The sequence below is a fragment of the Pongo pygmaeus genome, chromosome 19, assembly GCF_028885625.2.
Source record: "Pongo pygmaeus isolate AG05252 chromosome 19, NHGRI_mPonPyg2-v2.0_pri, whole genome shotgun sequence".
Taxonomy (NCBI): domain Eukaryota; kingdom Metazoa; phylum Chordata; class Mammalia; order Primates; family Hominidae; genus Pongo; species Pongo pygmaeus.
The window spans coordinates 94,216,713-94,244,689 of NC_072392.2; the positions used below are offsets into that span (position 1 = coordinate 94,216,713).

The following is a 27,977-nucleotide window of genomic DNA, read 5'->3' on the forward strand; positions in this document are numbered from 1 at the left end:
TCCCCCCACCAGGGACACAGGCTGTTCCTCGAAGTGGGGGTCCCGGCTCCCCTAACGCTGGGCCAGAGGGCCTAGGCCCCACAGCGCCCCTGACTCCGCATCGAGGGAGTCTCCAGCTTTTCTCGGGAAAGGAGGGAGGTCTCGCCCGCCGCCCTCACCGATCTCTCGGCGGCGCCGGGTTTTCTCGGGGCTGCCGTCCAGGATGTGTGTAAGCAGCTCCGGGTTGAAGCTGGCGGAATCCCGCTCCCTGCGCAGGTCCGGGTTCATGGCGACGACCAACTGGCAGCGAAGTAAGCACCAACCGAGGCGGCAGTGACAATCTAAACCCGCAGCTCCAGCGCCGGCCGGACCCTATGAGGCAGCGTCAGGACGGCGCAAGTCCCCGCCTCCGCTCGCCCGGCCCGCCCCGGCCCGCCCCTTCTTTCTCCGCGGCCCTTCGGCGCGTGAGTGACAGCGGCCCAGACGGAGGGGACGATGTCCGCGGCGTGACTGGGGCCGGTCGCGGGGCAGACTAATCCCCTGCTCCTGGCCAGGGGAGGCTCCCGAGCGGAACCTCGGGAAAGGGGCTCCGAAGGTCAAGAAATTGCTCTGTTGGGCGTCCGGGGAGTGGTAAAGTAAAGCACTTTTTGTATCACGCCCCTCCCACGTCACGTGACCACGCGGGGCGGAAAGAAGAAATCCGAGGACCAGGCGACGCCTAGAACAGGTTGGCTGGGGCCTTGGGAAGGGGGCGGGACAACGAGGCTGAGGGGGGACCGCGCCTGCGCTTGCCGCCACCCCCTTCCCCCCCGGCCTCCGTCACGCTTCAGGGCCTGGGCCTCTCTGAAACGAGAGTGGTCGGGAGACTCTGGAGTCTGGGGCGGGAGATCGGGCTTTGCGGAATTGCTAGGGAGAGTCACTTGGGCTTTTGCCAAATCCACCCGGATTGGAGAAGAATGGGACGGGAACAGTCTCTTTGGGGAGAGGCTCCAGTTACCTTTTGTTAAGATAATGGCGTCTTTACTGGCAGAGGCGTGGGTTCCGGGGCCCTGGGTGTGGGATTGTGAGCGCTGCCTGCCGTTTAAGGGGTGGACGCGGACTTAGAATGAGGCCGAGCGGGCAGTGCTGCTCTAAGCATTCTGTCTGGGAAACCAGACATTTTTCCCCCCAACCTGGCAGTTACTAGATGTCTTGGAATCCAGACTTCTTTGCTTTCGCCATTATCGTCATCGAAGTGGGAAATGCACACTTACTGTTAAAACCTAGTGTAGGGCCGGGCGCGGTGGCTCACGCCTGGAATCCCAGCACTTTGGGAGGACGAGGCGGGCGTATCACTTGAGCCCAGGAGTTCAAGACCAGCCTGGGCAACATGGCAAAACCCCATCCCTACAAAAAATACCAGAAAATTAGCTAGGTGTAGTGGCATGCGCCCGTAGTCCCAGCTACTCTGAAGGCTGAGATGGGATGGTGGCTTGAGCCCCGGAGGTGGAGGTTGCGGTGAGCCAAGATTGTGACATTGCACTCCATCCTGGGCAACATAGTGAGACCCTATCTCTACAGAAAAAAAAAAAACAACAAAAAACAAAAAACAGTTCTGCCCAGTGGGATTGTAGACGAGGGAGATTCAGGGATTTCTTGAATCATCTCTAGTCATTTTTTTTTTTTTTTTTTTTTGAGACGGAGTCTCGCTCTGTCGCCCAGGCTGCAGTGTGGTGGTATGATCTCAGCTCATTGCAACCTCCACCCCCTGGGTTCAAGCGATTCTCCTATCTCAGCCTTCCGAGTAGCTGGGATTATAGGGGCTCGCCACCACACCCAGCTAATTTTTGTATTTTTAGTAGAGACAGGATTTTGCCGTGTTGGCCAGGCTGGTCTCTAATTCCTGACCTGTTGATCCACCTGCCTCGGCCTCCCAAAGCGCTGGGATTACAGGCGTGAGCTGCCGCGCCTAGCCTGTCTGTAGTCTGTGTAATACTATGACTTTGGTTTTCTCAGAAGAAGTAAAACTACGAGAGGTGCATAACATTCATAATTTGAATAATAGAACTATAATACACACTCTTAACCCCTAGGACCTCAGGATCTTCATTTGTCTTAGTAAGCTGCTGATCTCAGGCCCCTTCAACAGCAGGGAAGGTGTCTAGTTTATTCTCTGTACCTGGCACAGTGCCTGCCCCGCTAAAGGTGCTCAGGAAATCTTTGTGGAGTGAACAAAAGGCTACTTGACAGCTGACCTTCTAGTTCTAATATTCTAGGAAACCAATTGCTCTTAATGTAACAATGATAATGGGTGTACTCAGCATTGAATAGAAAAGACTTAGATGAAGAGCTAAATTTGGTGAGTTTTTATTTTGAAATAATTTCAAATTTACACGAGAATTACAAGAATAGAACAAAGAACTTTTCTTCTGTGACTTTAACGCTTTTTTTTTTTTTTCTTTTGAGATGATGTCTTCCTCTGTCACCCAGGCTGGAGTGTAGTTGCATGATCTCAGAACACTGCAACCTCTGCCTCCTGGGTTCAAATGATTCTCATGCCTCAGCCTCCAGAGTAGCTGGGACTACAGGAATGTACTACCACACTTGGCTAATTTTTGTGTCTTTATTAGAGGCAGGGTTTCACCATGTTGACCAGGCTGGTCTCCAACTCCTGGCCTCATGTGATCCGTTAGCCTCAGCCTTCCAAAGTGCTGAGATTACAGGCGTGAGCCACTGCGCCTGGCTGGCTGACATTACTTTTGAAGTGTATAAGCCCATTGTTTTGTAGTGTTGGATCTCAGAAAACAATACCCCAAAATGAAGGCCTCAGAAGCAACCCACAAAGCAAGTTTTTTTTTTTTTTTTTTACCTTCTGCCCTCCTCTCCCTCAGGCCCATTCTCCCCCGAGGCTAGCCAGAGAAGTTAGAATCCTCTTCCCCAAGGCAGGTCATAGAAAACAGAGTCCTTTACCCCCAAAGCCAACCATAAAACCCTAAATATAGGCTGGGTGCGGTGGCTCACACCTATAATCCTGGCACTCTGGGAGGCCAAGGCAGGTGGATCGCGAGGTCAGGAGATCGAGACCATCCTGGCTAATGCGGTGAAACCCTGTCTCTACTAAAAATACAAAAAAAACCGAGCGAGGTGCCATGTGCCTGTAGTCCCAGCTACTCGGGAGGCTGAGGTAGGAGAATCGCTTGAACCAGGGAGGCAGAGGTTGCAGTGAGCCGAGATTGCACCACTGCATTCCAGCCTGGGCGACAGAGTGAGACTCCGTCTCAAAAAACAAAAAAAAACCCTAAATATATTACTCTTAACTTTCCCTCCTTCTTTTGGTGTAAAAACTGGCCAAAAAGAAATTATCTGACCTACCTTGTTTGACTGTAGGCCATAAGACTGCATTCCAGAGAGGGTCCTGCCCCACATCCAGAAGGAAGGAATGCCTGTTCAAGAGGCCAAGAAGAATCTAGACAGACAGGCCTTGCTGGGCCTTCCCACTCAGTCTGTCAGCATTAGATCATACCTTTTATGTTCAATCATTTGCGTAAAAATGTACAATTTCCCCTGTATCTTTGGGTCTTCCTTCTGAAGGCTCCCATATGTACATGTTACATAAATTTGTACACATTTTTGACTATTACTCTGCCTTTTGTAAGTTGATTTTTTGCAGCGAAACTTCAGAGGGCCCCTTGGCACCTACAGTAGAATGTCCTTTAATTCGGATTTGTCTGATATTTCTTCATGATTAGATTCAGATGATGCATTTTTGGCAGGAATACCACACAAGTGATTAATAGGAGAAAAGGCATACACATGTATTTGATCACAGTTTTGCTTTGTTTTGTTTTGTTTGAGACAAGGTCTTGCTCTGTCACCCAGACTAGAATGCAGTGGCGCAACCATAGTTCACTGCAGCCTCAAACTCTTAGGCTCAAGCATTGATCATAGTTTTATTTATTTATTTATTTATTATTTTTTCAGGCAGAGTCTCACTCTGTCGCCCAGGCTGGAGTGCAGTGGCATGATCTCGGCTCACTGCAGCCTCCGCCTCCCGGGTTCAAGCAATTCTCCCGCTTTAGCCTTTCCTGTAGCTGGGATTACAGGCACCCGCCATCATGCCTGGCTAATTTTTGTATTTTTAGTAGATACGGGGTGTCACCATGTTGGCCAGGCTAGTCTCGAACTCCTGATCTCAAGTGGATCTGCCCGCCTTGGCTCAAAAAAAAAAGAAAGAGGCCCGGTGAGGTGGCTCACAGCTGTAGTCCCAACACTCTGGGAGGCCGAGGTGGGTGGATCACCTGAGGTCAGGAGTTCATGACCAGCCTGGCCAACATGGTGAAACCCCATCTCTACTAAAAATACAAAAATTAGCCGGGCATGGTGGCACGCGCCTGTAGTCCCAGCTACTCAGGAGGCTGAGGCAGGAGAATCGCTTGAACCCGGGAGGCGGTGGTTACAGTGAGCTGAGATCCCGCCACTGCACTCCAGCCTGGCAGACAGAGTGAGACTCCATCTCAAAAAAAAAAGAAAGAAAGAAAAAGAAAAATGTATAATCCTTATACCAGCAAATTCCTCCCTCGGTGAGAATTGCATAGCAACCCCAGCATCCTCCCCACCTCTTTTTCCCCAGATCCACCAGAAAAACAGGAACATCTAGTGGGGACACTCCTTTAGTCCCCTCATGTTAGTGAGCACACACTCGTGTACACTAGCCCTTTGTAATTGTTATCTCCCCCTGTTTTAGACAACCAGTGTTTTCATAGCCTATGCCATAACCACCTGATGGGTTCCCACAGCACAAACAAAATCATTTCATGGAGAGCATGGCATTACAGTCAAGAAAGAGTTTAATTGACACAAGGCTGGCCACACCACGTGGGAGTTGGTATTATTAGTCAATCTCCTGGAAGGCTCAGAGAGTAGACATTATTTAAATGTAGTTTCGGGAAAGGGGTGGTGGCAGCTAGGCAATGGGTGCTTGCTGCTGATTGGTTGGGGGTGCAACCTTAGGGGTGTGGCAAATGGTCCTCCTGCAGGCTGAGTCACCTCTGAGGGGGGGCCGCAGGAGTGGTGGGTGGGGTCCATGTGGAGTTGTTGGTGTCAGACATGCAAAAAACCTGAAAAGATATCTCCAAAGGCCAATCTTAGGTTCTGCAATAGTGATGTTATCTGCAGGAGTAACTGGGGAAGTTGCCTAGCTTGTGACCCCTGGAATAATGGCTGGCAATCTTAGCAGAGTTTGGGCTTCTCTGTGCTCCTAGCCTGGTGGTCTCTCATTAGCTTTACAAAGGTGGCTGTGTTTTAGGGAAGGGCTATTTTCATTTAAACTGTAAACTAAATGTCTCCCAAAGTTAGCTTGGCCCAAACCCAGGAATAATTAAGGGCATTTTAGAGGCCAAAGGCAAGAGGGGGACTGGCTAGATCAGCTCTCCCCGGCTGCCCTAATTCTCTCACTGATACAATTTTTGCAAAGGACATCTTCTCTATCAAACTATGACTCTGAGGAGGAGATCTTTTTGCTCATTGTTGGCCTTTATGGGCTGTACAGTGTGTTCCTTGTTCTGAAGAAATAATGGTCGGCTTTCCAAATCTGTTTACTGTCTCTTGTTCTGCTTTTTCATTTTTTTTTATTTCATTTTGTTTTTGTGAGACAGCGTCTCACTCTGTCACCCAGGCTGGAGTGCAATGGTGCAATCATAGCTCACTGCAGCCTTGACCTCGAAGACTCAAGCGATCCTCCCATCTCATCCTCCCAAGTAGTTGAGATTACAGGCATGCACCACCACACCCGGATAATTTTTATATTTCTAGTAGAGACGAGGTTGCCCTCAAACTCCTGAGCTCAAGTGATCTGCCCGCCTCAGCCTCCTCAAGTGCTGGGATTATAGGCATGAGCAACTGCACCCAGCCTTGTTTTGATTGTTTTGAAGCATTTGTAGCTTCTAGCAGGTAAGCAAAGCCCAGTCCAGAGTCACAGTCTGTTCCTGTCAAGGAATAGAGTACAGCGGTACTGCCCCAGAGCTACCAGCATGAGTCTCGCTTGCCAGCTATGATCAGGACTTTACACCACATTATCTGCACCATAGCCACAGGCAGTCTCTGTCTCTTTTGCTGACAAACAGAACAGTTCTTCCTGGCACTATGTGCTTGAGAGGGTGCAAGAGGAACGTGTTGATGAAGAGAGTCAAATTCAGCAAGGCGCGGTGGCTCATGCCTGTAATCCCAGCACTTTGGGAGGCCAAGGTGGGTAGATCATCTGAGGTCAAGAGTTCGAGACCAGCCTGACAAACATGGTGAAACCCCGTCTCTACTAAAAAGCACTGGGATTACAGGTGCGAGCCACCATTCTGGGCCACACATAGCTTTTTAAATATTGTTTTGGTGTATTATTATTTTGAGACAGGGTCTTACTCTGTTGCCCAGGCTACAGTGTAGTGGTGTGATCATAGCTCACTGCAGCTTCAACCTCCTGTGGTGAAGTGATCCTCCTGCCTCAGCCTCCTAAATTGCTGGGACTACAGGTGAGAGACACCATACCTGGCTAATTTTTGTATTTTTTTTGTAGAGATGGGGTGTTGCCATGTTGCCCAGGCTGGTCCCAAATTCCTAGTCTCAAGGGATCTACCTGCCTTGGCCTCCGAAAGAGCCGGGATTACAGGCATGAGCCACTGTGCCTGGCCTAATGTTTTAATTTTTTCATAGAGATGAAGTCTCACTGTGTTGTCAAGGCAGGTCTATGTTTGTTTGTTTTTTTTTGTTTTGCTTTGTTTTTTGAGACGGAGTCTCACTCTTGTTGCCCTGGCTGGAGTGGAATGGCACGATCTTGGCTCACTGAAACTTCCACCTCCTGGGTTCAAGCTATTCTCCTACCTCAGCCACCCAAGTAGCTGGGATTACAGGCATGGGCCACCATGCCCGGCTAATTTTGTATTTTTAGGCTAATTTTGTATTTTTAGTAGAGACAGCGTTTCTCCATGTTGGTCAGGCTGGTCTTGAACTCCTGACCTCAGGTGATCCACCCACCTCAGCCTCCCAAAGTGCTGGGGTTATAGGCATGAGCCGCTGCACCCGGCCATGTTTTTTTTTCTTTTTTTTAAATACATGAATGCATATTATATCAAAAAATTTTTTTTTCTTTTATATATATATATATATATTTTATTATACTTTAAGTTCTAGGGTCCATGTGCACACCGTGCAGGTTTGTTACATATGTATACATGTGCCATGTTGGTGTGCTGCACCCATTAACTCGTCATTTACATTAGGTATATCTCCTAATGCTATCCTTCCCCCCCCAAAATTTTTTTTTTTAATTTTAAAACACTGCCCACTGGAATTAGTCTTCAAGATGCTGTTGGTCTCATATATCTGCCAATCTCTGTTTTGTAGTCTATTCGGTTTATCAGGAATCTTCAAAATCCCTCTCAACTATTTGGTTACAGGAGCCCATGATGCTGCCCAAACCTGGGACCTATTACCTCCCCTGGGAGGTTAGTGCAGGCCAAGTTCCTGATGGGAGCACACTGAGAACATTTGGCAGGTGAGAACAGTTATTTTTTTCACTGGTGGGGGTGATGATATGTTAAATATCTTTCTCTACCTCCAAAAAAAAATAATTAGAAAAGATTTTTATAACTTTGTCTAATTATGTTAAAATACTAAAAAAAAAAATTAGTTGCCGGGCGCGGTGGCTCATGCCTGTAATCCCAGCACTTTGGGAGGCCGAGGTGGGTGGATCACCTGAGGTTGGGAGTTTGAGACCAGCCTGACCAACATGGAGAAACCCTGTCTCTACTAAAAATACAAAATTAGCTGGGCGTGGTGGCACATGCCTATAATCCCAGCTAATCGAGAGGCTGAGGCAGGAGAATTGCTTGAACCTGGAAGGTGGAGGTTGTAGTGAGCTGAGATCGCGCCATTGCACTCCAGCCTGGGCAACAAGAGCAAAACTCTGTCTCAAAAAATAATAATAAAAAATATATATACATATATATTGAAAAAATTAATATTCATTGTAAAAAGTGTAGATAGTCCATAAAGGTGTAGAGAGGAAGGAAAAGTCACCCATAATCCCATTACCCAGACAACCACTGCTAACCTTCGGTGATTATCCTCATGTGCTTTTCCATACATATGTGTTTGTATATGTGGGTGGGTATGGAGACACCCAATATACGTATATACATATATACTCTGTCAGTTATATATCAGTTATATATTGCTGTGTAACAAATTACCCGCACATACAATTTTAGTTTTTCGTAGAGACAGGGTATCCCTATATTCTCAAGGCTGGTGTCAAACTCCTGGGCTGAAGCAATCCTCCTGACTCAGCCTCCCAAAGTGCTGGGATTACAGGCATGAGCCACTGTGCCCAGCCTCCCCCAAATTTAAAATAATTATTGTCTCATAGTTACTGTGGGTCAGGAATTTGGGAGTGGTTTAACTGTTTGGATCTGGCTCAGGGTCGATCATGGGAGTGGCATCCAGATGTTGGCCAGGGCTGCAGTTATCTGGAGGCTTGACTGGGGCCGGGACCTCTACTTCCAAGGTAGCTTGTTCACGTTTGGCAAATTAGGGCTGGCTCTTGGCAAGATAACTCAGTTCCAGACAATGTGGATTTCTCTGTAGTTCTGTGTGAGGGTCCTCATAACACAGCAGTTTCTGCCAGAAGCAGTGACCAAGAGAAAAAGCAGGGTGAAAACCACAATGTCTTTCATGACTTAGCTTCCAAAGTCAGTCTCAGTCATTTCTGCAGTATCCTACTGATTACACAGGTCACCCTTACTCAGCATCGTAGAGGATGCACAAGGATGTAAATATCAGGGGGTGAGAATCACAGGGGACCATCTTAGAGACATGTGTACATACATATAGAAGTATTTTAACCTAGGCCAGGTGCGGTGGCTCACGCCTGTAATCCCAGCACTTTGGGAGGCCGAGGCAGGCGGATCATCTGAGGTCAGGAGTTTAAGACCAGCCTGGCCAAAATGGCAAAACCCTGTCTCTACTAAAAATACAAAAATTAGCTGGGCTTGGTGGCAGGTGCCTATAATCCCAGCTACTCAGGAGGCTGAGGCAGGAGAATCGCTTAAACCTAGGAGGTGGAAGTTGCAGTGAGCTGAGATTGTGCCACTGCACTCCAGCCTGGGGGACAGGGTGAGACTCCGTCTCAAAAAAAAAAAAAAAAAAGAAAGAAAGTAGTATTTTAACCTAGCCCGGGTGCGGTGGTTCACACCTGTAATGCCAACACTTTGGGAAGCCGAAGTGGGCAGATCACCTGAGGTCAGAAGTTCAAAACCAGCCTGGCCAACATGGTGAAACCCCATCTGGATAAAAAATACAAAAACTAGCCAGGCGTGGTGGCAGGCGCCTGTAATCCCAGCTATTCGGGAGGCTGAGGCAGGAGAATTGCTTGAACCTGGGAGGCAGAGGTGGCAGTGAGCTGAGATCATGCCATTACACTCCAGCCTGGGTGACAAGAGTGAAATTCGGCCTCAAAAAAAAAAAGTATTTTAACCTAGTTAAGGGCTGGGTGTGGAGGCTTACACCTGTGATCCTGGCACTTTGGGGGGCTGAGGTGGGAGGATTGCTTGAGTCCAGGAGTTTGAGACAAGCCTGGGCAACATGGTAAAACCCTGTCTCTACAAAATATACAAAAAATTAGCCAGGCATGGCAGTGTGCGCCTGTAGCCCCAGCTACTGGGGAGGCTGAGGTGGGAGGATCACCTGAACCTGGGAGGTCTAGGCTGCAGTGGGCCGAGACTGCACCACTGCACTCCATCCTGGGTGACAGAGTAAGATCCTGCCTCAAAAAAAAAAAAAAAGAAAAGAAAAGAAAGAAGAAGAAAGCAATATTTTAACCTAGATGAGATCCTATTATATTACTCTATTGTAGCATTTATTTACTTAGCTGTGTATGGTAGACCTAGTACCATGTCAGACATGTAGATCTATATCATCATTTTGAATGGTTCCATTTTGTTTCACTGTGGTGATATTGCATCATTTACTTAGCCAATTCTTTTGGTTTTTTTTTTTTTTTTTGAGAGGAAGTCTCACTCTGTCACCAGGTTGGAGTGCAGTGGTGCAATCTTGGCTCACTGCAACCTCTGCCTGCCAGGTTCAAGCGATTCTCCTGCCTCAGCCTCCCGAGTAGCTGGTATTACAGGCACCTGCCACCACACCCGGCTAATTTTTTTATTTTTTAGTAGAAACGGTGTTTCACCATCTTGGCCAGTCTGGTTTCCAACTCCTGACCTCGTAATCCACCCTCCTCGGCCCCCCAAAGTGCTGGGATTATAGGCGTGAGCCACCACGCCCGGCCTACTTAGCCAATTCTTTATTGATTTTCTTTTCTTTTTCTTTTTTTTTTTTTTTGAGACAGAGTCTTGCTCTGTTGCCCAGGCTGGAGTGCAGTGGCGCGATCTCGGCTTACTGCAAGTTCCGCCTCCCGGGTTCATGCCATTCTCCTGCCTCAGCCTCCCAAGTAGCTGGGACTATAGGCACCTGCCACCATGCCCGGCTAATTTTTTTTTTTTTGTATTTTTTTTTTTAGTAGAGACGGCATTTCACCATGTTAGCCAGGATGGTCTCGATCTCCTGACCTCGTGATCTGCCTGCCTCGGCCTCCCAAAGTGCTGGGATTACAGATGTGAGCCACCGCGCCTGGCCTTTTTTGTTTTTAATTGAGATGGAGTCTTGCTCTGTCGCCAGGCTGGAGTGCAGTGGTGTGAGCTTGGCTCACTGCAACCTCCAACTCCCTGGTTCAAGCGATTCTCCTGTCTCAGCCTCCCAAATAGGTGGGATTACAGGCGTGCACCACCACACCCAGCTGATTTTTGTATTTTTTTAAGTAGAGATGGGTTCACCATGTTGGCCAGGATGGTCTCCATCTCTTGACCTTGTGATCTGTCTGCCTCAGCCTCCCAAAGTCCTGGGATTACAGGTGTGAGCCACCGTGCCCAGCTTTATTGATTTTCAGTAAAGACATCAAGATAATTCAGTAGGGAAAGCATAGTCCTTTCAACAAGTGGAACTACTAGATATTGACACTGTGTTGCCCAGGCTGAAGTGCAAGTGGCATGATCGTGGCTCACAGCAGCCTTGACCCCTCAGCCTCCCAAGTAGCTGAGACCACAGGCATGCACCACTGTACCTGGCTAATTAAAAAAAGAAATTATAGAGACAGCGTCTTGCTCTGTTGCCCAGGCTGGTCTCTAACACCTGGGCTCAAGCAATCCTCTTGCCTTGGCCTCCCAAAGTGCTAGGATTACAGATGTGAGCCGCCATGCCCAACCTAGATTTTTTTTTTTTTTTTTTGAGATGGAGTCTTGCTCTGTTGCCCAGACTGGAGTGCAGTGGTACTATCTCGGCTCACTGCAGCCTCTGCCTCTTGGGCTCCAGTGATCCTCCCGTCTTGGCCTCCCAAATATCTGGGACCACAGCTGCATGCCACCATTCCTGGCTAATTTTTTATATTTTTAGTAGAGACAGGGTTTCAACATGTTGCCCAGGTTGGTCTCGAACTCTTGGACTCAAGTGATCCACCTGCCTTGGCCTCCCAAAGTGCTGGGATTACCAGCATGAGCCACCACGCCCAGCTAGATATTCTTATGGTCGGGGAAAACATCTTGATCTTTACTTCACAACATACAAAAAAAAATTTACACTGTGTCATAGATGACAAGCTAAAACCGAAATGTCTCAAGTAAACAGGAGAATATCTTTACAACCTTGAGTAGGCAAAGATTTCTTTTTTTTTTTTCTATTTATAGCATTTATAGCCCATATTGAAAAAGAAAAGATGGCCAGGCACAGTGGCTCATGAGTGTAATCCCAGCACTTTGGGAGGCTGAGGCAGGGGGATCACTTGAGCTCAGGAGTTCAAGACCAGTGTAGACAACATAGCAAAACCCTGTCTGTACAAAAAATTAAACTATTAGCCAGGTGTGATGGCAAGTACCTATAGTTCCAGCTACTCAGGAGGCTGAGATGGGAGGACTGCTTGAGCAGCCTGGAAGGTCAAGGCTGCAGCCTGGGATACAGAAAAAAAAGAAAAAAAGAAAAAAAAAAAAAAAAGGAAGAAAAAGATTTCTTAGACAAGACATAGAAAGCAAAAGTCATAAAAGAAAAAAATGATCAGGTGTGGTGGCTCATGCCTGTAATCCCAGTACTTAGGGAAGCTGAGGTGGGTGGATCCCTTGAGGTCAGTAGTTGGAGACCAGCCTGGACAATATGGTAAAACCCTTTCTCTACTAAAAATACAAAAATTAGCCAGGCCTGGTGGCAGGCACCTGTAATCCCAGCTACTCGGGAGGCTGAGGCACAAGAATTGCTTGAACCCAGGAGGCGGAGGTTGCAGTGAGCCGAGATTGCTCCATTGCACTCCAGCCTGGGCAACAAAGCGAGACTCCATCTCAAAAAAAAAAAAAAAAAAGAAAAAAAAAATGAATAAACTGATCATCAACAAAATTAAAAGCTTCTGCTTATCAAAATATACCATTAAGAAAATTAAAGGCGGCCGGGCGTGGTGGCTCACGCCTGTAATCCTAGCACTTTGGGTGGCCGAGGCGGACGGATCACGAGGTCAGGAGATCGAGACCATGCTAGCTAACACCGTGAAACCCCGTCTCAACTAAAAATACAAAACAAAAATTAGCCAGGCGTGGTGGCGGGCGCCTGTAGTCTCAGCTACTCCGGAGGCTGAGGCAGGAGAATGGTGTGAACCCCGCAGGAGGAGCTTGCAGTGAGCAGAGATCGCGCCACTGCACTCCAGCCTGGCTGACGGAGTGAGATTCCATCTCAAAAAAAAAAAAAAGAAAAAAAAAAGAAAATTAAAGGCAAGGAGATGAAAATTAAAAGGAATTCCTTCTCATCTACAATGCAGACTGAAAAATTTTTTTCTGGTTTGTTGCTGCAATTTGCATTTCTGTGATGAGACTGAGGCTGAACACTTTTCTATAGATTTCTTGGCCATGCAAACCTTTTGAGCGTGGTGGTGATTCTACGTATGGATGGAAATTATTGCATTTCCTCTGCCTTCCAGGTTGTGCCTCTATGACATGATCCAGTCCAGAGTAACACTGATGGCTCAGCACGGATCTGATCAGCACCAGGTTCTTGTCTGTACCAAGTTGGTGGAGCCCTTCCACGCCCAAGTGGGCTCCCTGTACGTCGTCCTTGGGGAGCTCCAGCATCAGCAGGGTGAGCTGCGGCCTCACACCCCCTTTCTCATCCTGGGGCCTGAGCTGGGGCAGTCTTTGGGGCAGTCAGTGAGAAATGGGCTCGTGACTCAACAGCAGTGTCTCATCGGGGTTAACGTTTCTTCCAAATCAGCCCACAAGTTCAACACTCTTGAGGATTCAGCTCAGAGTGGACTGGCCACATGGTGCCAACTCAAAGACAGGGTAGCTGGTCAGGAGTTCGAGACTAGCCCAGCCAACATGGCAAAACCCCGTCCCTACTAAAAGTACAAAACTTAGCTGGGCGTGGTGGCATGTGCCTGTAGTCCCAGCTACTCAGGAGACTGAGGCAGGAGAATCACTTGAACCAGGGAGGTAGAGGTTGCAGTGAGCCAAGATCGTTCCACTGCACTCCAGCCTGGATAACAGAGTGAGACTCCGTCTCATTAAAAAAAGAAGACAGGTACAGTGAAGAGATGGTCCCCCATGGGGAAGTGAGAACGAGGAGAGAGAAACCACTAATTTCTCAAGGCCTACAACACACCAGGCCTGATGTGAGGCAGCTTGCTTAGATCTTTTTGAATTTGCCTGTCAGCCCTTAATCTGAGTCTTAAAAAATTTTTTTTTTTTAGTTTTTTTGAGACAAGATCTCTCTCTGTTACCCAGGCTGGAGTGCAGTGGTATGATCACAGCTCACTGCAACTCCACCTCCTGGGCTCATGAGGCTCCCACCTCAGCCTCCTCAGTAGCTGGGACCACAGGCGTGCACCACCACACCCGGCTAATTTTTAAATTTTCTGTGGAGACAAGGTGTCATTATTTTGGGATGAGAGATCTGCCTGCCTTGGCCTCCCAAAATGCTGGGATTACAGGTGTGCAGCACCAAACCCAGCCTTACTTCTGATTCCTTTTTATTTTTTGAGACGGAGTCTTGCTCTGTCGCTCAGGCTGGAGTGCAGTGGCGTGATCTCGGCTCACTGCAAGCTCCGCCTCCCGGGTTCATGCCATTCTCCTGCCTCAGCCTCCCGAGTAGCTGGGACTATAGGCGCCCGCCACCACGCCTGGCTAATTTTTTGTATTTTTAGTAGAGACAGGGTTTCACCGTATTAGCCAGGATGGTCTTGATCTCCTGACCTCGTGATCCGCCCGCCTCGGCCTCCCAAAGTGCTGGGATTACAGGCGTGAGCCACCGTTTTTTGTTTTTTTTTTTTAGACAGTGCCTTGCTTTGTCACTGGGATGGAGTGCAGTGGCGCGATCTCAGCCCACTGCAACCTCCAATTCCCTGGATCAAGCGATTCTCCTGTCTCAGCCTCCCAAGTAGCCCTGCCTGCCTCTGATTGTTACTGCTGTTTTTTTTTTTGTTTTTTTTTTTTCTTGAGACAGAGTCTTGGTCTGCTGTCCAGGCTGAGTGCAGTGGCGCGATCTTGGCACCAGACCCTATCCTGCCATTTCTGTATGGATTGCCTGTAGTGGAAACCAAATGGTTGATGAAGGAAAATTATTATTTTTTGAGATGGAGTGTCGCTCTCTCGCCAGGCTGGAGTATAGTGGCATGATCTCAGCTCACTGCACCCTCCACCTCCCGGGTTCAAGCGATTCTCCTGCCTCAGCCTCCCGAGTAGCTGGGACTACAGACGTGCGCCACCATGCCCAGCTAATTTTTGTATTTTTAGTAGAAATGGGGTTTCACCATGTTGGCCAGGATGGTCTCGATCTCTTGACCTTGTGATCTGCCCGCCTCGGCCTCCCAAAGTGCTGGGATCACAAGCATGAGCCACCGCGCCTGGCCTGGCAAGTTCTTTAGAGAAGAGTCACAGCAAATGAACGCAGGAGAAATCCGTAAATTCAAAGTCATCACTTTAAAAGCCCTGACAAAATGAAAAATCCAGGCAACAGTCCTCGCTAGTGGCCAAAATCATTAGGAAACATTTTGGTGGGATCATTGTGATGGAGGGACCTGCCGGCAGTGCCTGGGCTGGCCTGATCGATGTCAACATGATAAAAATCAGAAGGGCAAACATCATGTACCTCCGATGTGAGTCATGAGGAGGACACACATAGCAACACCTCTGGTGGGTTCTTGCCAAAAAAATTGAACTTGGGCTGGGTGTGGTGGCTCACGCCTATAATCCCAGCACTTTGGGAGGCCAAGGCGGGCGGATCTCGAGGTCAGGAGATCGAGACCATCCTGGCTAACATGGTGAAACCCCGTCTCTACTAAAAATACAAAAAGTTAGCCGGGCATGGTGGCATGCGCCTGTAGTCCCAGCTACTCAGGAGGCTGAGGCAGGAGAATCGCTTGAACCTGGGAGGCAGAGGAGGTTGCAGTGAGCTGAGATCGCACCACTGCACTCCAGCCTGGCAGAGCGAGACTCCATCTCAAAAAAAAAAACAAAAAACAAAAAAAATTGAACCTGAAGCTAATCAGGCCTCAGAGGAAGTAGCCTGTTACCGGGCACTGGCTAGTTTAGTACTCTTATAATTTGCATCACAACCTGTTTTTTGTGGGTTTTTTTCTTAAAACATTTTTGTTGCTGGGCGCGGTGGCTTACACCTGTAATCCTAGCACTTTGGGAGGCTAAGGCAGGAGGATCACCTGAGGTCGGGAGTTCAAGACCAGCCTGACCAACATGGAGAAACCCCGCCTGTACTAAAAATACAAAATTAGCTGGGCGTGTGGTGCATGCCTGTAATCCCAGCTACTCGGGAGGCTGAGGCAGGAGAATCGCTTGAACCCGGGAGGCGGAGGTTGCTGTGAGCCGAGATCGCACCATTGCACTCCAGCCTGGGCAACAAGAGCAAAACTCCGTCTCAAAAAAAAAAAAAAGAAAAAGAAAAAGAAAAATTTTGTCTTGATTTTCTTTTTTTTTTTTTGAGACGGAGTCTTACTCTCTCACTCTGTCACCCAGCCTGGAGTGCAGTGGCGCGATCTCAGCTCACTGCAACTTCTGCCTCCTGGGTTCAAGCGATTCTCCTGCCTCGGCCTCCTGAGTAGCTGGGATTACAGGCACCCGCCACTGTGCCTGGCTAATTTTTGTATTTTTAGTAGAGACGGCGTTTCACCATCTTGGCCAGGCTGGTCTTGAGCTCCTGACCTTGTGATCCACCTGCCTCAGCTTCCCAAAGTGCTGGGATTATAAGCGTGAGCCACCACGCCCAGCCTGTCTTGATTTTCTAAGTCATACATGCTCGTCATTCACGGAGGGAACTCGGAATCAAAGATGAGGAGGTGGGTGGAGAGCATCCGGGCTGACTGTGCTCTGTCCGCCCTGACCTCTGGCCTGGGCAGAGGGGGAACCCTGTGGCTGCTTTAAACCTCCCTGTGAAAGCCAAGTGTGGTGGCTCATGCCTGTAATCTCAGCACTTTGGGATGTCAAGGAAGGAGGATTGCTTGAGATCAGGAGTTCAAGACCAGCCTAGGCAACATAGTGAGACCCCCATCTTTACAAAAATTAAAAAATTATCCAGGTGTGGTGGCACAGGCTTGTAGTCCCAGTTACTTGAGAGGCTGAGGTGGCAGGATTGCTTGAGTCCAGGAGTTCAAGGTTACAGTGAGCCGAGATTGCTCTACTGCACTCCAGCCTGGATGACAGAGTGAGACCCTGTTTCAAAAAAAAAAAAAGAAAAAAAGTCCAGGTGTGGTTGCTCACACCTGTAATCCCAGCACTTTGAGAGGTTAGGGAGGGAGGATCGCTTGAGCCCAGGAATTCAAGACCAGCCTGGGAAATGTAGCAAGAGCCCGTCTCTACAAAATAATAATAAATAAGTAGAAATAAAACCATAAACCTTCCTGTGCCAGGCCCAAAGTTCTGTGGAGACACAAAGGTTGATCAGATGTGAATCCTGCCCTGTGGCCAGACTGACAGTTTTGAGGACAGGTGAGAGGTCACCCTTCTCAAATGTTTGCCTAAGAGCTAGCTAAGAAGACCAACAGGTGAAGACATACTGGGGTGTGATAAAACCCACGGACCTGACACCCACTGTCGCTATCCAAAGGCCCAAAGGCCCCCTGTTCTGGAACTAAGTTGTGGGGCACAGCCTTTCCCAGGCCTACTCCAGAGGCCCTTGGAGCACGCCCGGGCTGAAGGGCACTGGACCACAGCAAGCAGCTGCCTACAAGCACTCGCCATGCATCCTCTGCCTTCTGCTTTTCTCTCACCGCACCCCTGCACTTTGCCCTCAGAAACCTTCCTTGTGTGGCTGGGCTCAGTGGCTCACTAATCTAGCATGTTCGGAGGCTGAGGTGGGAGGATCACTTGAACCCAGGAGTTTGAGACCAACTTGGGCAACGCAGAGAGACGCCATCTCTACAAAAATGAAAATATTAGCGGGGTGTGGTGGCTTGTGCTTGTAGTCCCAGCTACTTGGGAGGCTGAGGCAGAAGGATGGCTTGAGGCAGGAGTTCAATGCTGCAGTGAGCTATGATCACGCCACTGCACTCCAACCTGGGTGACAAAATGAGACCCTGTTTCTAAAGAAAAAGGAAAGAGGCCGGGCACAGTGGCTCATGCCTGTAATCTCAGAACTTTTGGGAGGCTGAGGCTGGTGGATTACTTGAGTCCAGGAGTTCAAGACCAGCCTGGACGGCCGGGCGTGGTGGCTCACGCCTGTAATCCCAGCACTTTGGGAGGCTGAGGTGGGTGGATCACTTGAGGTCAGATGTTCGAGACCAGCCTGACCAACATGGTGAAACCCTGTCTCTACAAAAAATACAAAATTAGCTGAGCGTGGTGGTGCACGCCTGTAATCCCAGCTACTCAGGAGGCCGAGGCAGGAGAATCGCTTGAAACTGGGAGGCAGAGGTTGCAGTGAGCTGAGATCATGCCATTGCACTCCAGCCTGGGCGACAAGAGCAAAACTCCATCTCAAAAAAAAAAATAATAATAACCAGTCTGGGTAACATGGTGAAACCCCGTCTCCACAAAAAATGCAAAAATTAGCAGGGTGTGTTGTTGCACACATGCCTGTAGTCCCAGCTACTGGGGAGGCTGAGGTGGGAGGATCACTTGAGCCAGGGAGGCGGAGATTGCGGTGAGCTGAGACTATACCACTGTACTCCAGTCTGGGTGACAGAGTGAGACCCTGTCAGAAAAAAAAAAGAGAGAGAAAGAAAAAGAAGAAAAAAGAAAGAGAGAAAAGAGAAGAGAAAGGGAGGGAGGGAAACCTTCCTGTGTGTCCCCTGTGTACTTCCCTCTTCAAGCATCCTTACGGCTCCGGGACTTGCCCAAACCTTCCTCCCCAAACCACACACCCACAGAGTCTGGAGCAGGGCCCGAGTTTCCCCGGCTTCTCGGGTGTGTCAGCATCACACATCCCTCCCTGTCTCCCTGTTGCCAGCCAGTTCCACCACTGTGCACCTCTGCCCCAATTCCACCTCCCACGCCTGCTGCTGCACCTTGGACTTGTTTTCCTGAAATTGCACGCCATCCACTCTCCCCTCTACTTCTGCTGCGTCCCTCTTGCCCTATCAGGACCTGTGGACTCGGGACTCCTGGGCTTTCTCCCCTACCTCTCTTCCCTGTTGGGCCTCACTACCATTTCAGCCACTTTCCTGGCAGCTTCACTCCTGCCCCAAGACCCCAGCCTCCACCCTCCTGGTCCTGCCAACTCTTGAGTGCAGAAGGATCACAGAACTCCAATGATTCGGAGCTCACTGATTTCAGGGGCTCACTGGGGTTCCCCTGCTCTGCCTAGAAATCCTTCCTGTGTCCTGGCCACACACCCCTCCCTGGCGCCACCACAGCTAGTCCAGAAATTCCCCTGCCTCATAAGAACCCACTTCCTCTCCTCCCCTGTCCCTCCCGGCTTATTGCTTTATGTCCCAGCTAGAATTGAGGCCACAGGCAGCCGTTCTTCCTCCTATAATCAGACACTGAAACGGCCACTGTTAGCTCCTTCCTCTAGTCTAAGAGGAAGCGGGGTCCCTCCTACCTAAGGGGTTACCACAGTTCTTCCCTCTCCACATATAAGGCGTTCAAGCCTCCTCTATATGGAAATAGTAGTCTCAATGACAAGAAGTCGTCTTCTACACTAGAGTCCGACCTGCCTGCCCGTGACCTTCCCTCCCTTTGCAGACAAACCTCCTAAAAGAACATCTGTGCTCCATACAACCCCTTCCTCTTCCCAGGCCTCACCCCACTGCATTCTGACTGTTTTTTATAACCCAGGCCCTTCTTCTTTGCTCCAGGTTCTTAATCTTTTTTTTTTTTTTTTCTTCTGAGACGGAGTCTCGCTCTGTCGCCCAGGCTGGAAGTACAGTGGCACGATCTCTGCTCACTGCAACCTCTGCTTCCCGGGTTCAAGCGATTCTGCCTCAGCCTCCCTAGTAGCTGGGATTACAGGCATATGCCACCACACCCAGCTAATTTTTGTCTTTTTAGTAGAGACAGGGTTTCACCATGTTGGCCAGGCTAGTCTTGAGCTCCTGACCTCAGGTGATCCGCCCGCCTCACCCTCCCAGAGTGCTGGGATTACAGACATAAGCCACTGCGCTTGGCCTTTTTCCTTTTTTTTTTTTTTTTTTTTTATTTGAGACAGAGTCTCACTCTGTTTCCCAGGCTGGAGTGCAGTGGCACAATCTTGGCTCACTGCAACATCCACCTCCCCGGTTCAAGTGATTCTCGTGCCTCAGCCTCCCAAGTAGTCGGGCCTGGGTAATTTTTGTATTTTTAGTAGAGACAGGGTTTTGGCTTGTTGGCCAGGCTGGTCTTGAGCTCCTGGCCTCAAGTGATCTGCTTGTCTTGCCCTCCCAAAGTATTGGGATTACAGTGTTGGGATTACAGTGTTGGGAGCCACCGCGCCCGGCCCCGATTCCTCTCTGACCTGTGTCAGCACCAGGGCTAACAGAAGCTGAGACACACAGGCAACCTCATGTTTCAAATGAGTTCATTGCCTAAGGGTAGCTAGCCTTTGTAGCCAGCTGGAATCTAGGCAGGATGACACCCTGAATTCTGCCCTCAGGCTGTGCTATAAATGACCTAGACTAGAGGAAAGGGCAGGCACAGCCTTTATCTCAAACAGCGTCAAAAGAAAACAGTGTAATAGCCTAGAACATTGAATCTATTCATTTATTTATTTATTTTGAGAGGGAGTCTCACTCTGTCGCCTAGGCTGGAGTGCAGTGGCTTGATCTCGGCTCACTGCAATGTCTGCCTCCCAGGTTCAAGCGATTCTCCTGCCTCAGCCTCCCGAGTAGCTGGGTTTACAGGTGCCAGCCACCACACCTGGCTAATTTTTGTATTTTTAGTAGAGACGGGGTTTTGCCATGTTGGCCAAGCTGGTCATGAACTCCTGACCTCAGGTGATCCACCCGTCTCAGAAATCTATTTATTAAATTGCTCAGAGAGCAGAAAGAGCATGAGTGCAAAAAATTTTTGTAACTTTTTTTTTTCTCTTGTAAGCTATGACTGGGGAAAAAAGAAAGAAAGAAAAAAAAAAACAAAAAAACGTCAGCAATGCACAGTGGCTCACACCTATAATCCACGCATGTTGGGAGGCCGAGGCGGGCAGATCACTTGACCCCAGGAGTTTGAAACCAGCCTGGGCAACATGGCGAGACCCCATCTTTACAAGAAATACAAAAATTAGCCGGGTGTGGTGGTGCGTCCCTGTAGTCCCAGCTCCTCAGGAAGCTGAGATGGTCACCTGAGCCTGGGAGGTGGAGGCTACATTGAGGCATGATTGAGCCACTGCATTCCAGCCCGAATGACAGAGCGACACCCTGTCTCAAAAAAAGAAATTTTTTTTTTAGGTGGAGTCTTGCTCTGTCGCCCAGGCTGGAGTGCAGTGGCGTGATCTTGGCTCGCTGCAACCTCCACCTCCTGGGTTCAAGCAATTCTCCTGCCTCAGCCTCCCGAGTAGCTGGGTTTATAGGCATGCACCACTACACGCGGCTAATTTTTGTATTTTTAGTAGAGATGGGGTTTCGTCATGTTGGCCAGGCTGGTCTTGAACTCCTGACCTCAAGTGTTCCACATGCCTTGGCCTCCCAAAGTGCTGGGATTATAGGCGTGAGCCAGGTCGCCTGTCAAAAGAAAGAAAATTTTTAAAAAGTCTCTCGCAGATGTCTTTCCTGTTTGGTGCCACCTGAACAGTGGCAAACTTTTCCATTATGTATCAGGTCACCACCGCATCTGCTAGAAGCCCCCCTCGTCCAGGGTGGGATGACCTGCTCCTATAAAGCCAAACTTACCTGGAGCTCAGTCTCTTGGATTTTTAAAATATGAGTGTCTCTTTTCCCCTGGTTCCTGATGACATTGTGTCCCAAGGTGCCAAGAGGGCCTTTCCCTCAGTCCAGAGGGGATTTCTGGCCACCTGCTAAGTTCCAGACACGGGCCTACTGTGCATGACAGGCCCACGGTTCTAGGCCCAAATACACAATTGCCTTTGCCCCATATGCCGTTGTTATTGTCCACACCGCTTGCTGCCAAAACCCAGGACTGAGCTGTGGAGGGAACAGCTGGAATGCACCTTGGAGGACGTTGTTGACACGCTGCTCAGTCCACCGTTCGTGCCCTGGTGTTTGGCTCAGTCACCGCTCGTGCCCCGGTGTTCGTCTTGCAGACAGAGGCTCCGTGGTGAAGGCGCGCGTGCTGACCTGTGTGGAGGGGATGAACCTGCCCTTGTTGGAACAAGCCATCCGGGAGCAGAGGCTGTACAAGCAGGAGCGGGGCGGCGGCCAGTAGGAAACAGCAGCCCAGCAACACCCTCACCTGCTTCCGAGCCCAAACCCTCTGGAGCTGCGGGAGCCCTGGAGGGCACAGACGCCTCCCCAGCAACGGCCTTGTCTGGAGCCCGAAAGCAGAGGGGCGGGTGGTGAATCCAGCCCTTTCTGCTGCTTTGGGATTGGCTCAGCAATGAGAGCCCAGAAAGCATGCCATAAATCCGACAGCCCCACCCTGGGAGACTGCAGGTGGCCGAGCTTGGGCTCTGGGCCGTGCTTGGTGTGGGGCCATGGAGGGTTCCAGAAGGTCCTGGTGAATAAAGGCCCAGGGGGCGTGCTCTCAAAGTGTGCTTGTGGTGCAGTGCTGGCGGGGGCCAGAAGGGGGAGCTGCAACCAGGGCTGTGGGCTGCAGCCTCTCAGGGCTTCTGGTGAATTCTGGGCCTGGGGCCTTAGGGGAGGGTGCCAGGGGCCCAGGGGCTGGGGTGGGAGGCCCAGGTCAGGGGCCCAGGATGCAGGGGTCTGCCCCTGGCCAGGCTCTGCCTTCAGAGGAGGCTGATGTGGTCACACGGGCCGAGCCGAGGCCCTGGGCCCTGACCGTGCAGCCTAAGACAGACTGTGGCTTTAAGACCCTCCCGACCCCTGACCTCTGCCCCCAGTGGCCCTGGCCCCTGGGCAGCCCTTCCTGGCCGCCATGTGTCCCCAGAGCCTGGGCCTGGCTGGGCTGGGCAGTGACCCGGGTGGGAGAGGGTGGTCTTGCCCTTTAAGGCCTGGCACGAGTGAGAGGCCTGGGGTTCCATGCTGGGCTGGGCTGGGCGAGGGGTGGCCTCTAACTTCCTGGGGGTTCTGGCTGGGCTGGGCAGGGGCTGGGTGGGAGAGTGTGGGCCCTGCCCTCTGAGGCCGGGCATGCGCGAGAAGGCTGGGGGTCCTGGCTGAGCTGGGCTGGGTGAGGGGTGGCCGCTGACCCCCTTGGGGTCCGGGCTGGGCTGGGCTGGGCGAGGAGTGGCCCCTGACCCACTTGGGGTCTGGGCTGGGCTGGGCTGGGCGAGGGGCGGTCTCCGACCCCCAGCCAGGTTCCCAGGCAGGATGAGCTGGGGTTGGGGTGGCTAGGCCATGGGCCTTGGGAGGTGGGCAGTCTGGGCAGGGCTGGGCTGGGCTGGGCGCCACATGGAGGCTGGAGGAGCAACGGGAGCGCTGGGCGTGGGGCGCAAATCGCCCAGCGCCTTCTGTTTCCCAGGCAGCTCTGTGGCCATGGATGTGTTCCAGAAGGTAGAGAAGATCGGAGAGGGCACCTATGGGGTGGTGTACAAGGCCAAGAACAGGGAGACAGGGCAGCTGGTGGCCCTGAAGAAGATCAGACTGGATTTGTGAGTGCTGGGACGGCCCCTGAGTTACCTACCCTGGGCCATCACAACCTGGGCACTCCCTGATCCGTTCCCTCCTTCCTGGAGTCCACATTTAACTCTTCCAGGTGCTGCCCAGCAGCCCTTACCTGTCCTCTCCCCAGCTCACTGCCTTCTGACCAGCCTTTGCTGGGGCCCTGCTCTGTGGAGCTTGGTGGGTAATGTGCCAAGGAGCACAGGTCTCCATCGCCGGGGCCCGGTTCATTCTATGGGGATAAGGAGAAGCCGATCCCCCTGGCTGGAAGTGCCCTTCTTAGCCTAAGTCTCTGCCCACGGCTGTGCCCTTGTTTCTTGCAGGGAGATGGAGGGGGTCCCAAGCACTGCTATCAGGGAGATCTCCCTGCTCAAGGAACTGAAGCACCCCAACATCGTCCGGTGAGTTGGGGATTGAGGTGGGGAAGCTGGGATGGCAAAGGTAGCATCCTGACTGCCATCTCCCTGCCAGACTGCTGGACGTGGTGCACAACGAGAGGAAGCTCTATCTGGTGTTTGAGTTCCTCAGCCAGGACCTGAAGAAGTACATGGACTCCACCCCAGGCTCAGAGCTCCCCCTGCACCTCATCAAGGTAGGGAAGGAAGGGCGGGGAAGGAGAGGTGACACCCTGTCCCTGCCATCCCTGTCCACGCAGTGCCTCCGCTCAGCTGGCTCCACCTCGCGCTCGTTTCTCCAGAGCTACCTCTTCCAGCTGCTGCAGGGGGTGAGTTTCTGCCACTCACATCGGGTCATCCACCGAGACCTGAAGCCCCAGAACCTGCTCATCAATGAGTTGGGTGCCATCAAGCTGGCTGACTTCGGCCTGGCTCGAGCCTTCGGGGTGCCCCTGCGCACCTACACCCACGAGGTATTGTGAGACAAAGAGGAGAGAGGGGCAGCAGGAGGAGTGTCACCCATGCACTCAGCCACCCTGAGTGATGCTGTTTCCTTGCCCTGCAGGTGGTGACACTGTGGTATCGTGCCCCCGAGATTCTCTTGGGCAGCAAGTTCTATACCACAGCTGTGGATATCTGGAGCATTGGTTGCATCTTTGCAGAGATGGTAGAGAGAGGGGCACACATGGCCACAGGGTGCCACAGGCAGGGTCCTACTGGGGTTGGGTGGGGCCTACTGATGCTTCCATTCCAGGTGGATTAAAGAGTGTTTGGGGCTGGACATGGTGGCTCACACCTGTAATCCCAGCACTTTGGGAGGCTGAGATGGGAGGATTGCTTGAGCCCAGGAGTTTGAGACCAGCCTGGGCAACATAACAAATCCCCAGCTCTTAAAAAAATACAAAAATTAGCTGGGTGTGGTGGTGCATGCTTGTAGTCCCAGCTACTCGGGAGGTTGAGGCAGGAGGATTGCTTGAGCCTGTGGTTGAGGCTGCAGTGAGCTGTGATCGCACCACTGCACTCTAGCCTGGGTGATAGAGCAAGACTCCGTCTCTATTTTTTAAAAAAAGGTGTTTGGTACTGGCTAAAGGACTGAGGAAGGTAGCCTTATTCCAAAAGAGGCCAGAATTCTTTGCACAGCCATGGGAAAGATATCTTGACAGGCCTCTCCCTGGGTCTGGCCACTTATCTGGTATTGGATTCTGTATAACAAAGCGGCGGACCCCACACCTTCTCTTCTTTCCTATTTCAGGTGACTCGAAAAGCCCTGTTTCCTGGTGACTCTGAGATTGACCAGCTCTTTCGTATCTTTCGTATGCTGGGGACACCCAGCGAAGACACATGGCCCGGGGTCACCCAGCTGCCTGACTATAAGGGCAGCTTCCCTAAGTGGACCAGGAAGGAACTGGAAGAGATTGTGCCCAATCTGGAGCCAGAGGGCAGGGACCTGCTCATGGTAGGTGCATGTGGGCTCCAGCTGCTGCTCCGACTGCAGTGTCCCCTCATCAGCCAGCCTCTTACATAACCCTGGCACTGTCTGAGTCCAAGGCCAGGGTCTCTTTCCTGACCCTTGTACACAACTGGCTTGGGTATACTGATTGTTCAACCTGGAAGCCTCCCCCAGGATAAGTACAGTATTTATCTTCCCTGTGAAAGTGGTACTCGTTGAGTTAGCTCTGTCTTTATGCTGTGCTACACGCCCTTTTTCCCTAGTTGTCTTGTGTGTTTGGTTATTCTACTTTGTGGACGTGACTGCTCCATTTAAGCTGTATGCCTCCCCAGGCTGGGGCCATACCTTCTTTTCTTTTTTTTTTGAGATGGAGTTTTGCTCTTGTTGCCCGGGCTGGAGTGCAATGGCATGATCTCAGCTCACTGCAACTTCTGCCTCCTGGGTTCAAGTCGTTCTCCTGCCTCAGCTTCCCGAGTAGCCAGGACTACAGGTGCCTGCCACCACGCCCAGCTAAATTTTGTACTTTTTTTAAATAGAGACAGGGTTTCACCGTGTTGGCCAGACTGGTCTTGAACTCCTGACCTCAGGTGATCTGCCCACCTCGGCTTCCCAAAGTGCTGGGATTACAGGCATGAGCCACTGTGCCCGGCTGGGGCCCCTCGTTCTACTGCCTGGCTGTTCCCCCTGTGACTCCTACAGTGGTCAGTCTTCAGAACAGGTTGTTCCCTATGGCCTGGTGCCATGTCACAGTTCTTACTCACCCCTCCTATTGGTGTCTTTCTTGAGCTGGCCCAGGCCGGACTGCCCAGGAAGTCTCTGGCAGAACCATCTGTTTTTTTTTTTTTTTTTTTTGAGACAGGGTCTCAGTCTGTCACTCAGGCTGGAGTGCAGTGGTGTGACCATGACTCACTGCAGCCTTGACCTCCCAGGCACAAGCGATCCTCCCATCTCAGCCTCCTGAGTAGCTGGGACCACAGGTACATGCCACTATGCCTGGCTACCTTTTGTATTTTTTTGTAGACAGCGTTTCACCATGTTGCCCAGGCTGGTCTCGAACTCCTAGGCTCAATTGATCCTCCCACCTCAGCTTCCTGAGTAGCTGAGACCATAGGGGTGCACCACCATGCCCAGCTAATTTTATTTTTGTAGAAATGGGGTCTCACTATGTTGCTCAGACTGGTCTCGAACTCCTGGGCTCAAGCGATCCTCCTACCTTGGCCTCTCAAAGTGCTGGGGGGATCACAGGTGTGAGCCACTGTGCCCGTCCACCATCCATTCTCGCCCACAAAGTCTTGGAGCCACATTTCTCTCCTTAATCTGGTGTTGAGTGAGAGGAAGGTGGGTCAGTATTTTCATCTTCAGGCTGTGTGTCCAGCTCTCCAGAAGTCTTTGTGTATTGTCTACCCGCCCAATGGCAGCAGGACGGCATGGACTCCAACCAAGGCCCCGAGCCCTCCAGCTGGGCTACTCCACCACAGGGGGTCCTTCCACATCCTGTCTGGGTTTAGGGACTCTAGGGCGGAGGGCTGGACAGGTTTGGCCTCTTGGAGTGTCAGTCCCCGTGCCCCCACTCAGGGTTCCTCCCTGGACAGCTTCAGTCCCCTGCTTCCTGATACGTGGGGTTCTGTGCTCTTCCTGACTAGAAGCAGGCTGCGACCTGGGACCCTCCCCGAGAAGGGGGGTGACTCAGCTTCAGTGGCCTGAGGAGACCTGGGTGACTTATTAGGACTGTCCAGATTCCAGGAGTGTCGAGAACTGGCTGGAGAGCTGGGAGGTCGTGGCTTCGTGCGGTTCTGGGTTTGAAGGCAGCCAATTTGGGGCCCAGGCCCTTGATCTGGGACCTGGGAGGGGAATTTCTCACCCCACCCTGGCTGCACCCAGACCACATCTTCCTTCTTTCTTCCTAGCAACTCCTGCAGTATGACCCCTGCCAGCGGATCACAGCCAAGACTGCCCTGGCCCACCCGTACTTCTCATCCCCCGAGCCCTCCCCGGCCGCCCGCCAGTATGTGCTGCAGCGATTCTGCCGTTGAGAATGTCAAGGCCACACTCAGATCCTCTCTCGAGCAGCTGCTGCCCCAGCTGCCTCCTACCCATTGCCGAGAGAGGATGCATCTGGGGAGAGCAAAGCACTAAGGAATTCAGCGTCAACCTGCAGAGGGCTGAGCCTGGGTTAGTCCTGCCCGCAGGTTAGCGAGATCCTGTGTTTTTTGGGTTTGACGGTGCCGTTTCAAAATAGAGGCACAGATGCTCCATGCACGAGGGATCCCCGGGCACTGGAACAAGTGCCAAGTTGAAGGCAGGGGGCCTGCCAGAGCTGGGTGTGGGTATTCAGGCCCTCACCTGCCCCGCCTGCAGGGCCAGACCCTGAGGAAAGGGCGCCCCCTGCTGGTCTTTTTGGATTTAAAATGTTTGGGGGAAGAGTTGAGTTCCAGTTGAGAGTTCCAAGTTAAACAGGAGGGAGTGAGGGAGAGGAGAGAGGGCATTCCCCGGATCCCAGGAGAGCTGGGCTATGACTGCAATAAGGAGTTGTTCCTTCACCTGAGATGTGCTTCTTTTGGTTCATTTCTGGCTTGACAACAAGAAATAAATGTGGTATGTTCCTGAGTTTTCTGATTGTACTGCTCACAGGGGACACCTGGGCTTCCCGACAAGGGGAACATTGACACAGGGCTGGAAACAGCTCTGGCCCAAACTGAGACAGTGGGGAAATGGGCAAGGAGTAGGTGGGGAGGCAGGGGCTATTCCATGATTTTTTTTTTTTTTGAGACAGAGTCTCACTCCGTCACCCAGGCTAGAGTGCGGTGACATAATCTCAGCTCACTGCAACCTCTGCCTCACGGGTTCAAGCAGTTCTCCTGCCTCAGTCTCCCCAGTAGCTGGGATTACAGGCTTATGCCACCAAGCCCTTTTTTTTTTTTTTTTTTTGAGATGGAGTCTTGCTGTGTCT

General features: G+C 51.1%; 3 protein-coding genes across 7 annotated transcripts in view; 2 read left to right on the plus strand and 1 right to left on the minus strand.

Annotated features, from left to right (window-relative positions):
* ACOX1 (acyl-CoA oxidase 1) overlaps positions 1 to 605 on the minus strand; it is a 37,514-nt gene extending 36,909 nt beyond the window's left edge. The window contains exon 1 of one of the 3 annotated variants that reach the window (XM_054456847.2): positions 159 to 605. In XM_054456847.2, coding sequence (XP_054312822.1) covers positions 159 to 267 — 109 coding nt within the window. In that variant the 5' untranslated portion in view covers positions 268 to 605. The remainder of the gene's footprint in view (positions 1 to 158) is intronic. The other 2 variants (XM_054456846.2, XM_054456848.2) reach the window with 2 other exon arrangements.
* Positions 567 to 22,153, plus strand: TEN1 (TEN1 subunit of CST complex). Of its 2 annotated transcripts, XM_054456853.2 has the most exons (5): positions 569 to 706; positions 6,081 to 6,201; positions 7,404 to 7,501; positions 13,010 to 13,167; positions 21,709 to 22,153. In XM_054456853.2, exons 2-5 carry the CDS (start codon positions 6,100 to 6,102, stop codon positions 21,828 to 21,830), a joined length of 480 nt encoding a protein of 159 aa, XP_054312828.1. In that variant the 5' UTR covers positions 569 to 706; positions 6,081 to 6,099; the 3' UTR covers positions 21,831 to 22,153. The 2 variants fall into 2 exon arrangements, with proteins under 2 accessions (XP_054312827.1, XP_054312828.1); XM_054456852.2 differs by lacking the exon at positions 6,081 to 6,201 and having other exon boundaries at positions 567 to 706.
* Positions 22,154 to 22,284: 131 nt separating this feature from the next.
* Positions 22,285 to 27,634, plus strand: CDK3 (cyclin dependent kinase 3). Of its 2 annotated transcripts, XM_054456849.2 has the most exons (7): positions 22,285 to 23,172; positions 23,506 to 23,583; positions 23,654 to 23,774; positions 23,880 to 24,050; positions 24,143 to 24,244; positions 24,830 to 25,033; positions 26,935 to 27,634. In XM_054456849.2, the coding sequence occupies exons 1-7, from the start codon at positions 22,919 to 22,921 to the stop codon at positions 27,058 to 27,060; spliced, it is 1,056 nt and encodes a 351-aa protein (XP_054312824.1). In that variant the 5' UTR covers positions 22,285 to 22,918; the 3' UTR covers positions 27,061 to 27,634. The 2 variants fall into 2 exon arrangements, with proteins under 2 accessions (XP_054312824.1, XP_054312826.1); XM_054456851.2 differs by lacking the exon at positions 24,143 to 24,244.
* Positions 27,635 to 27,977: the final 343 nt, after the last annotated feature.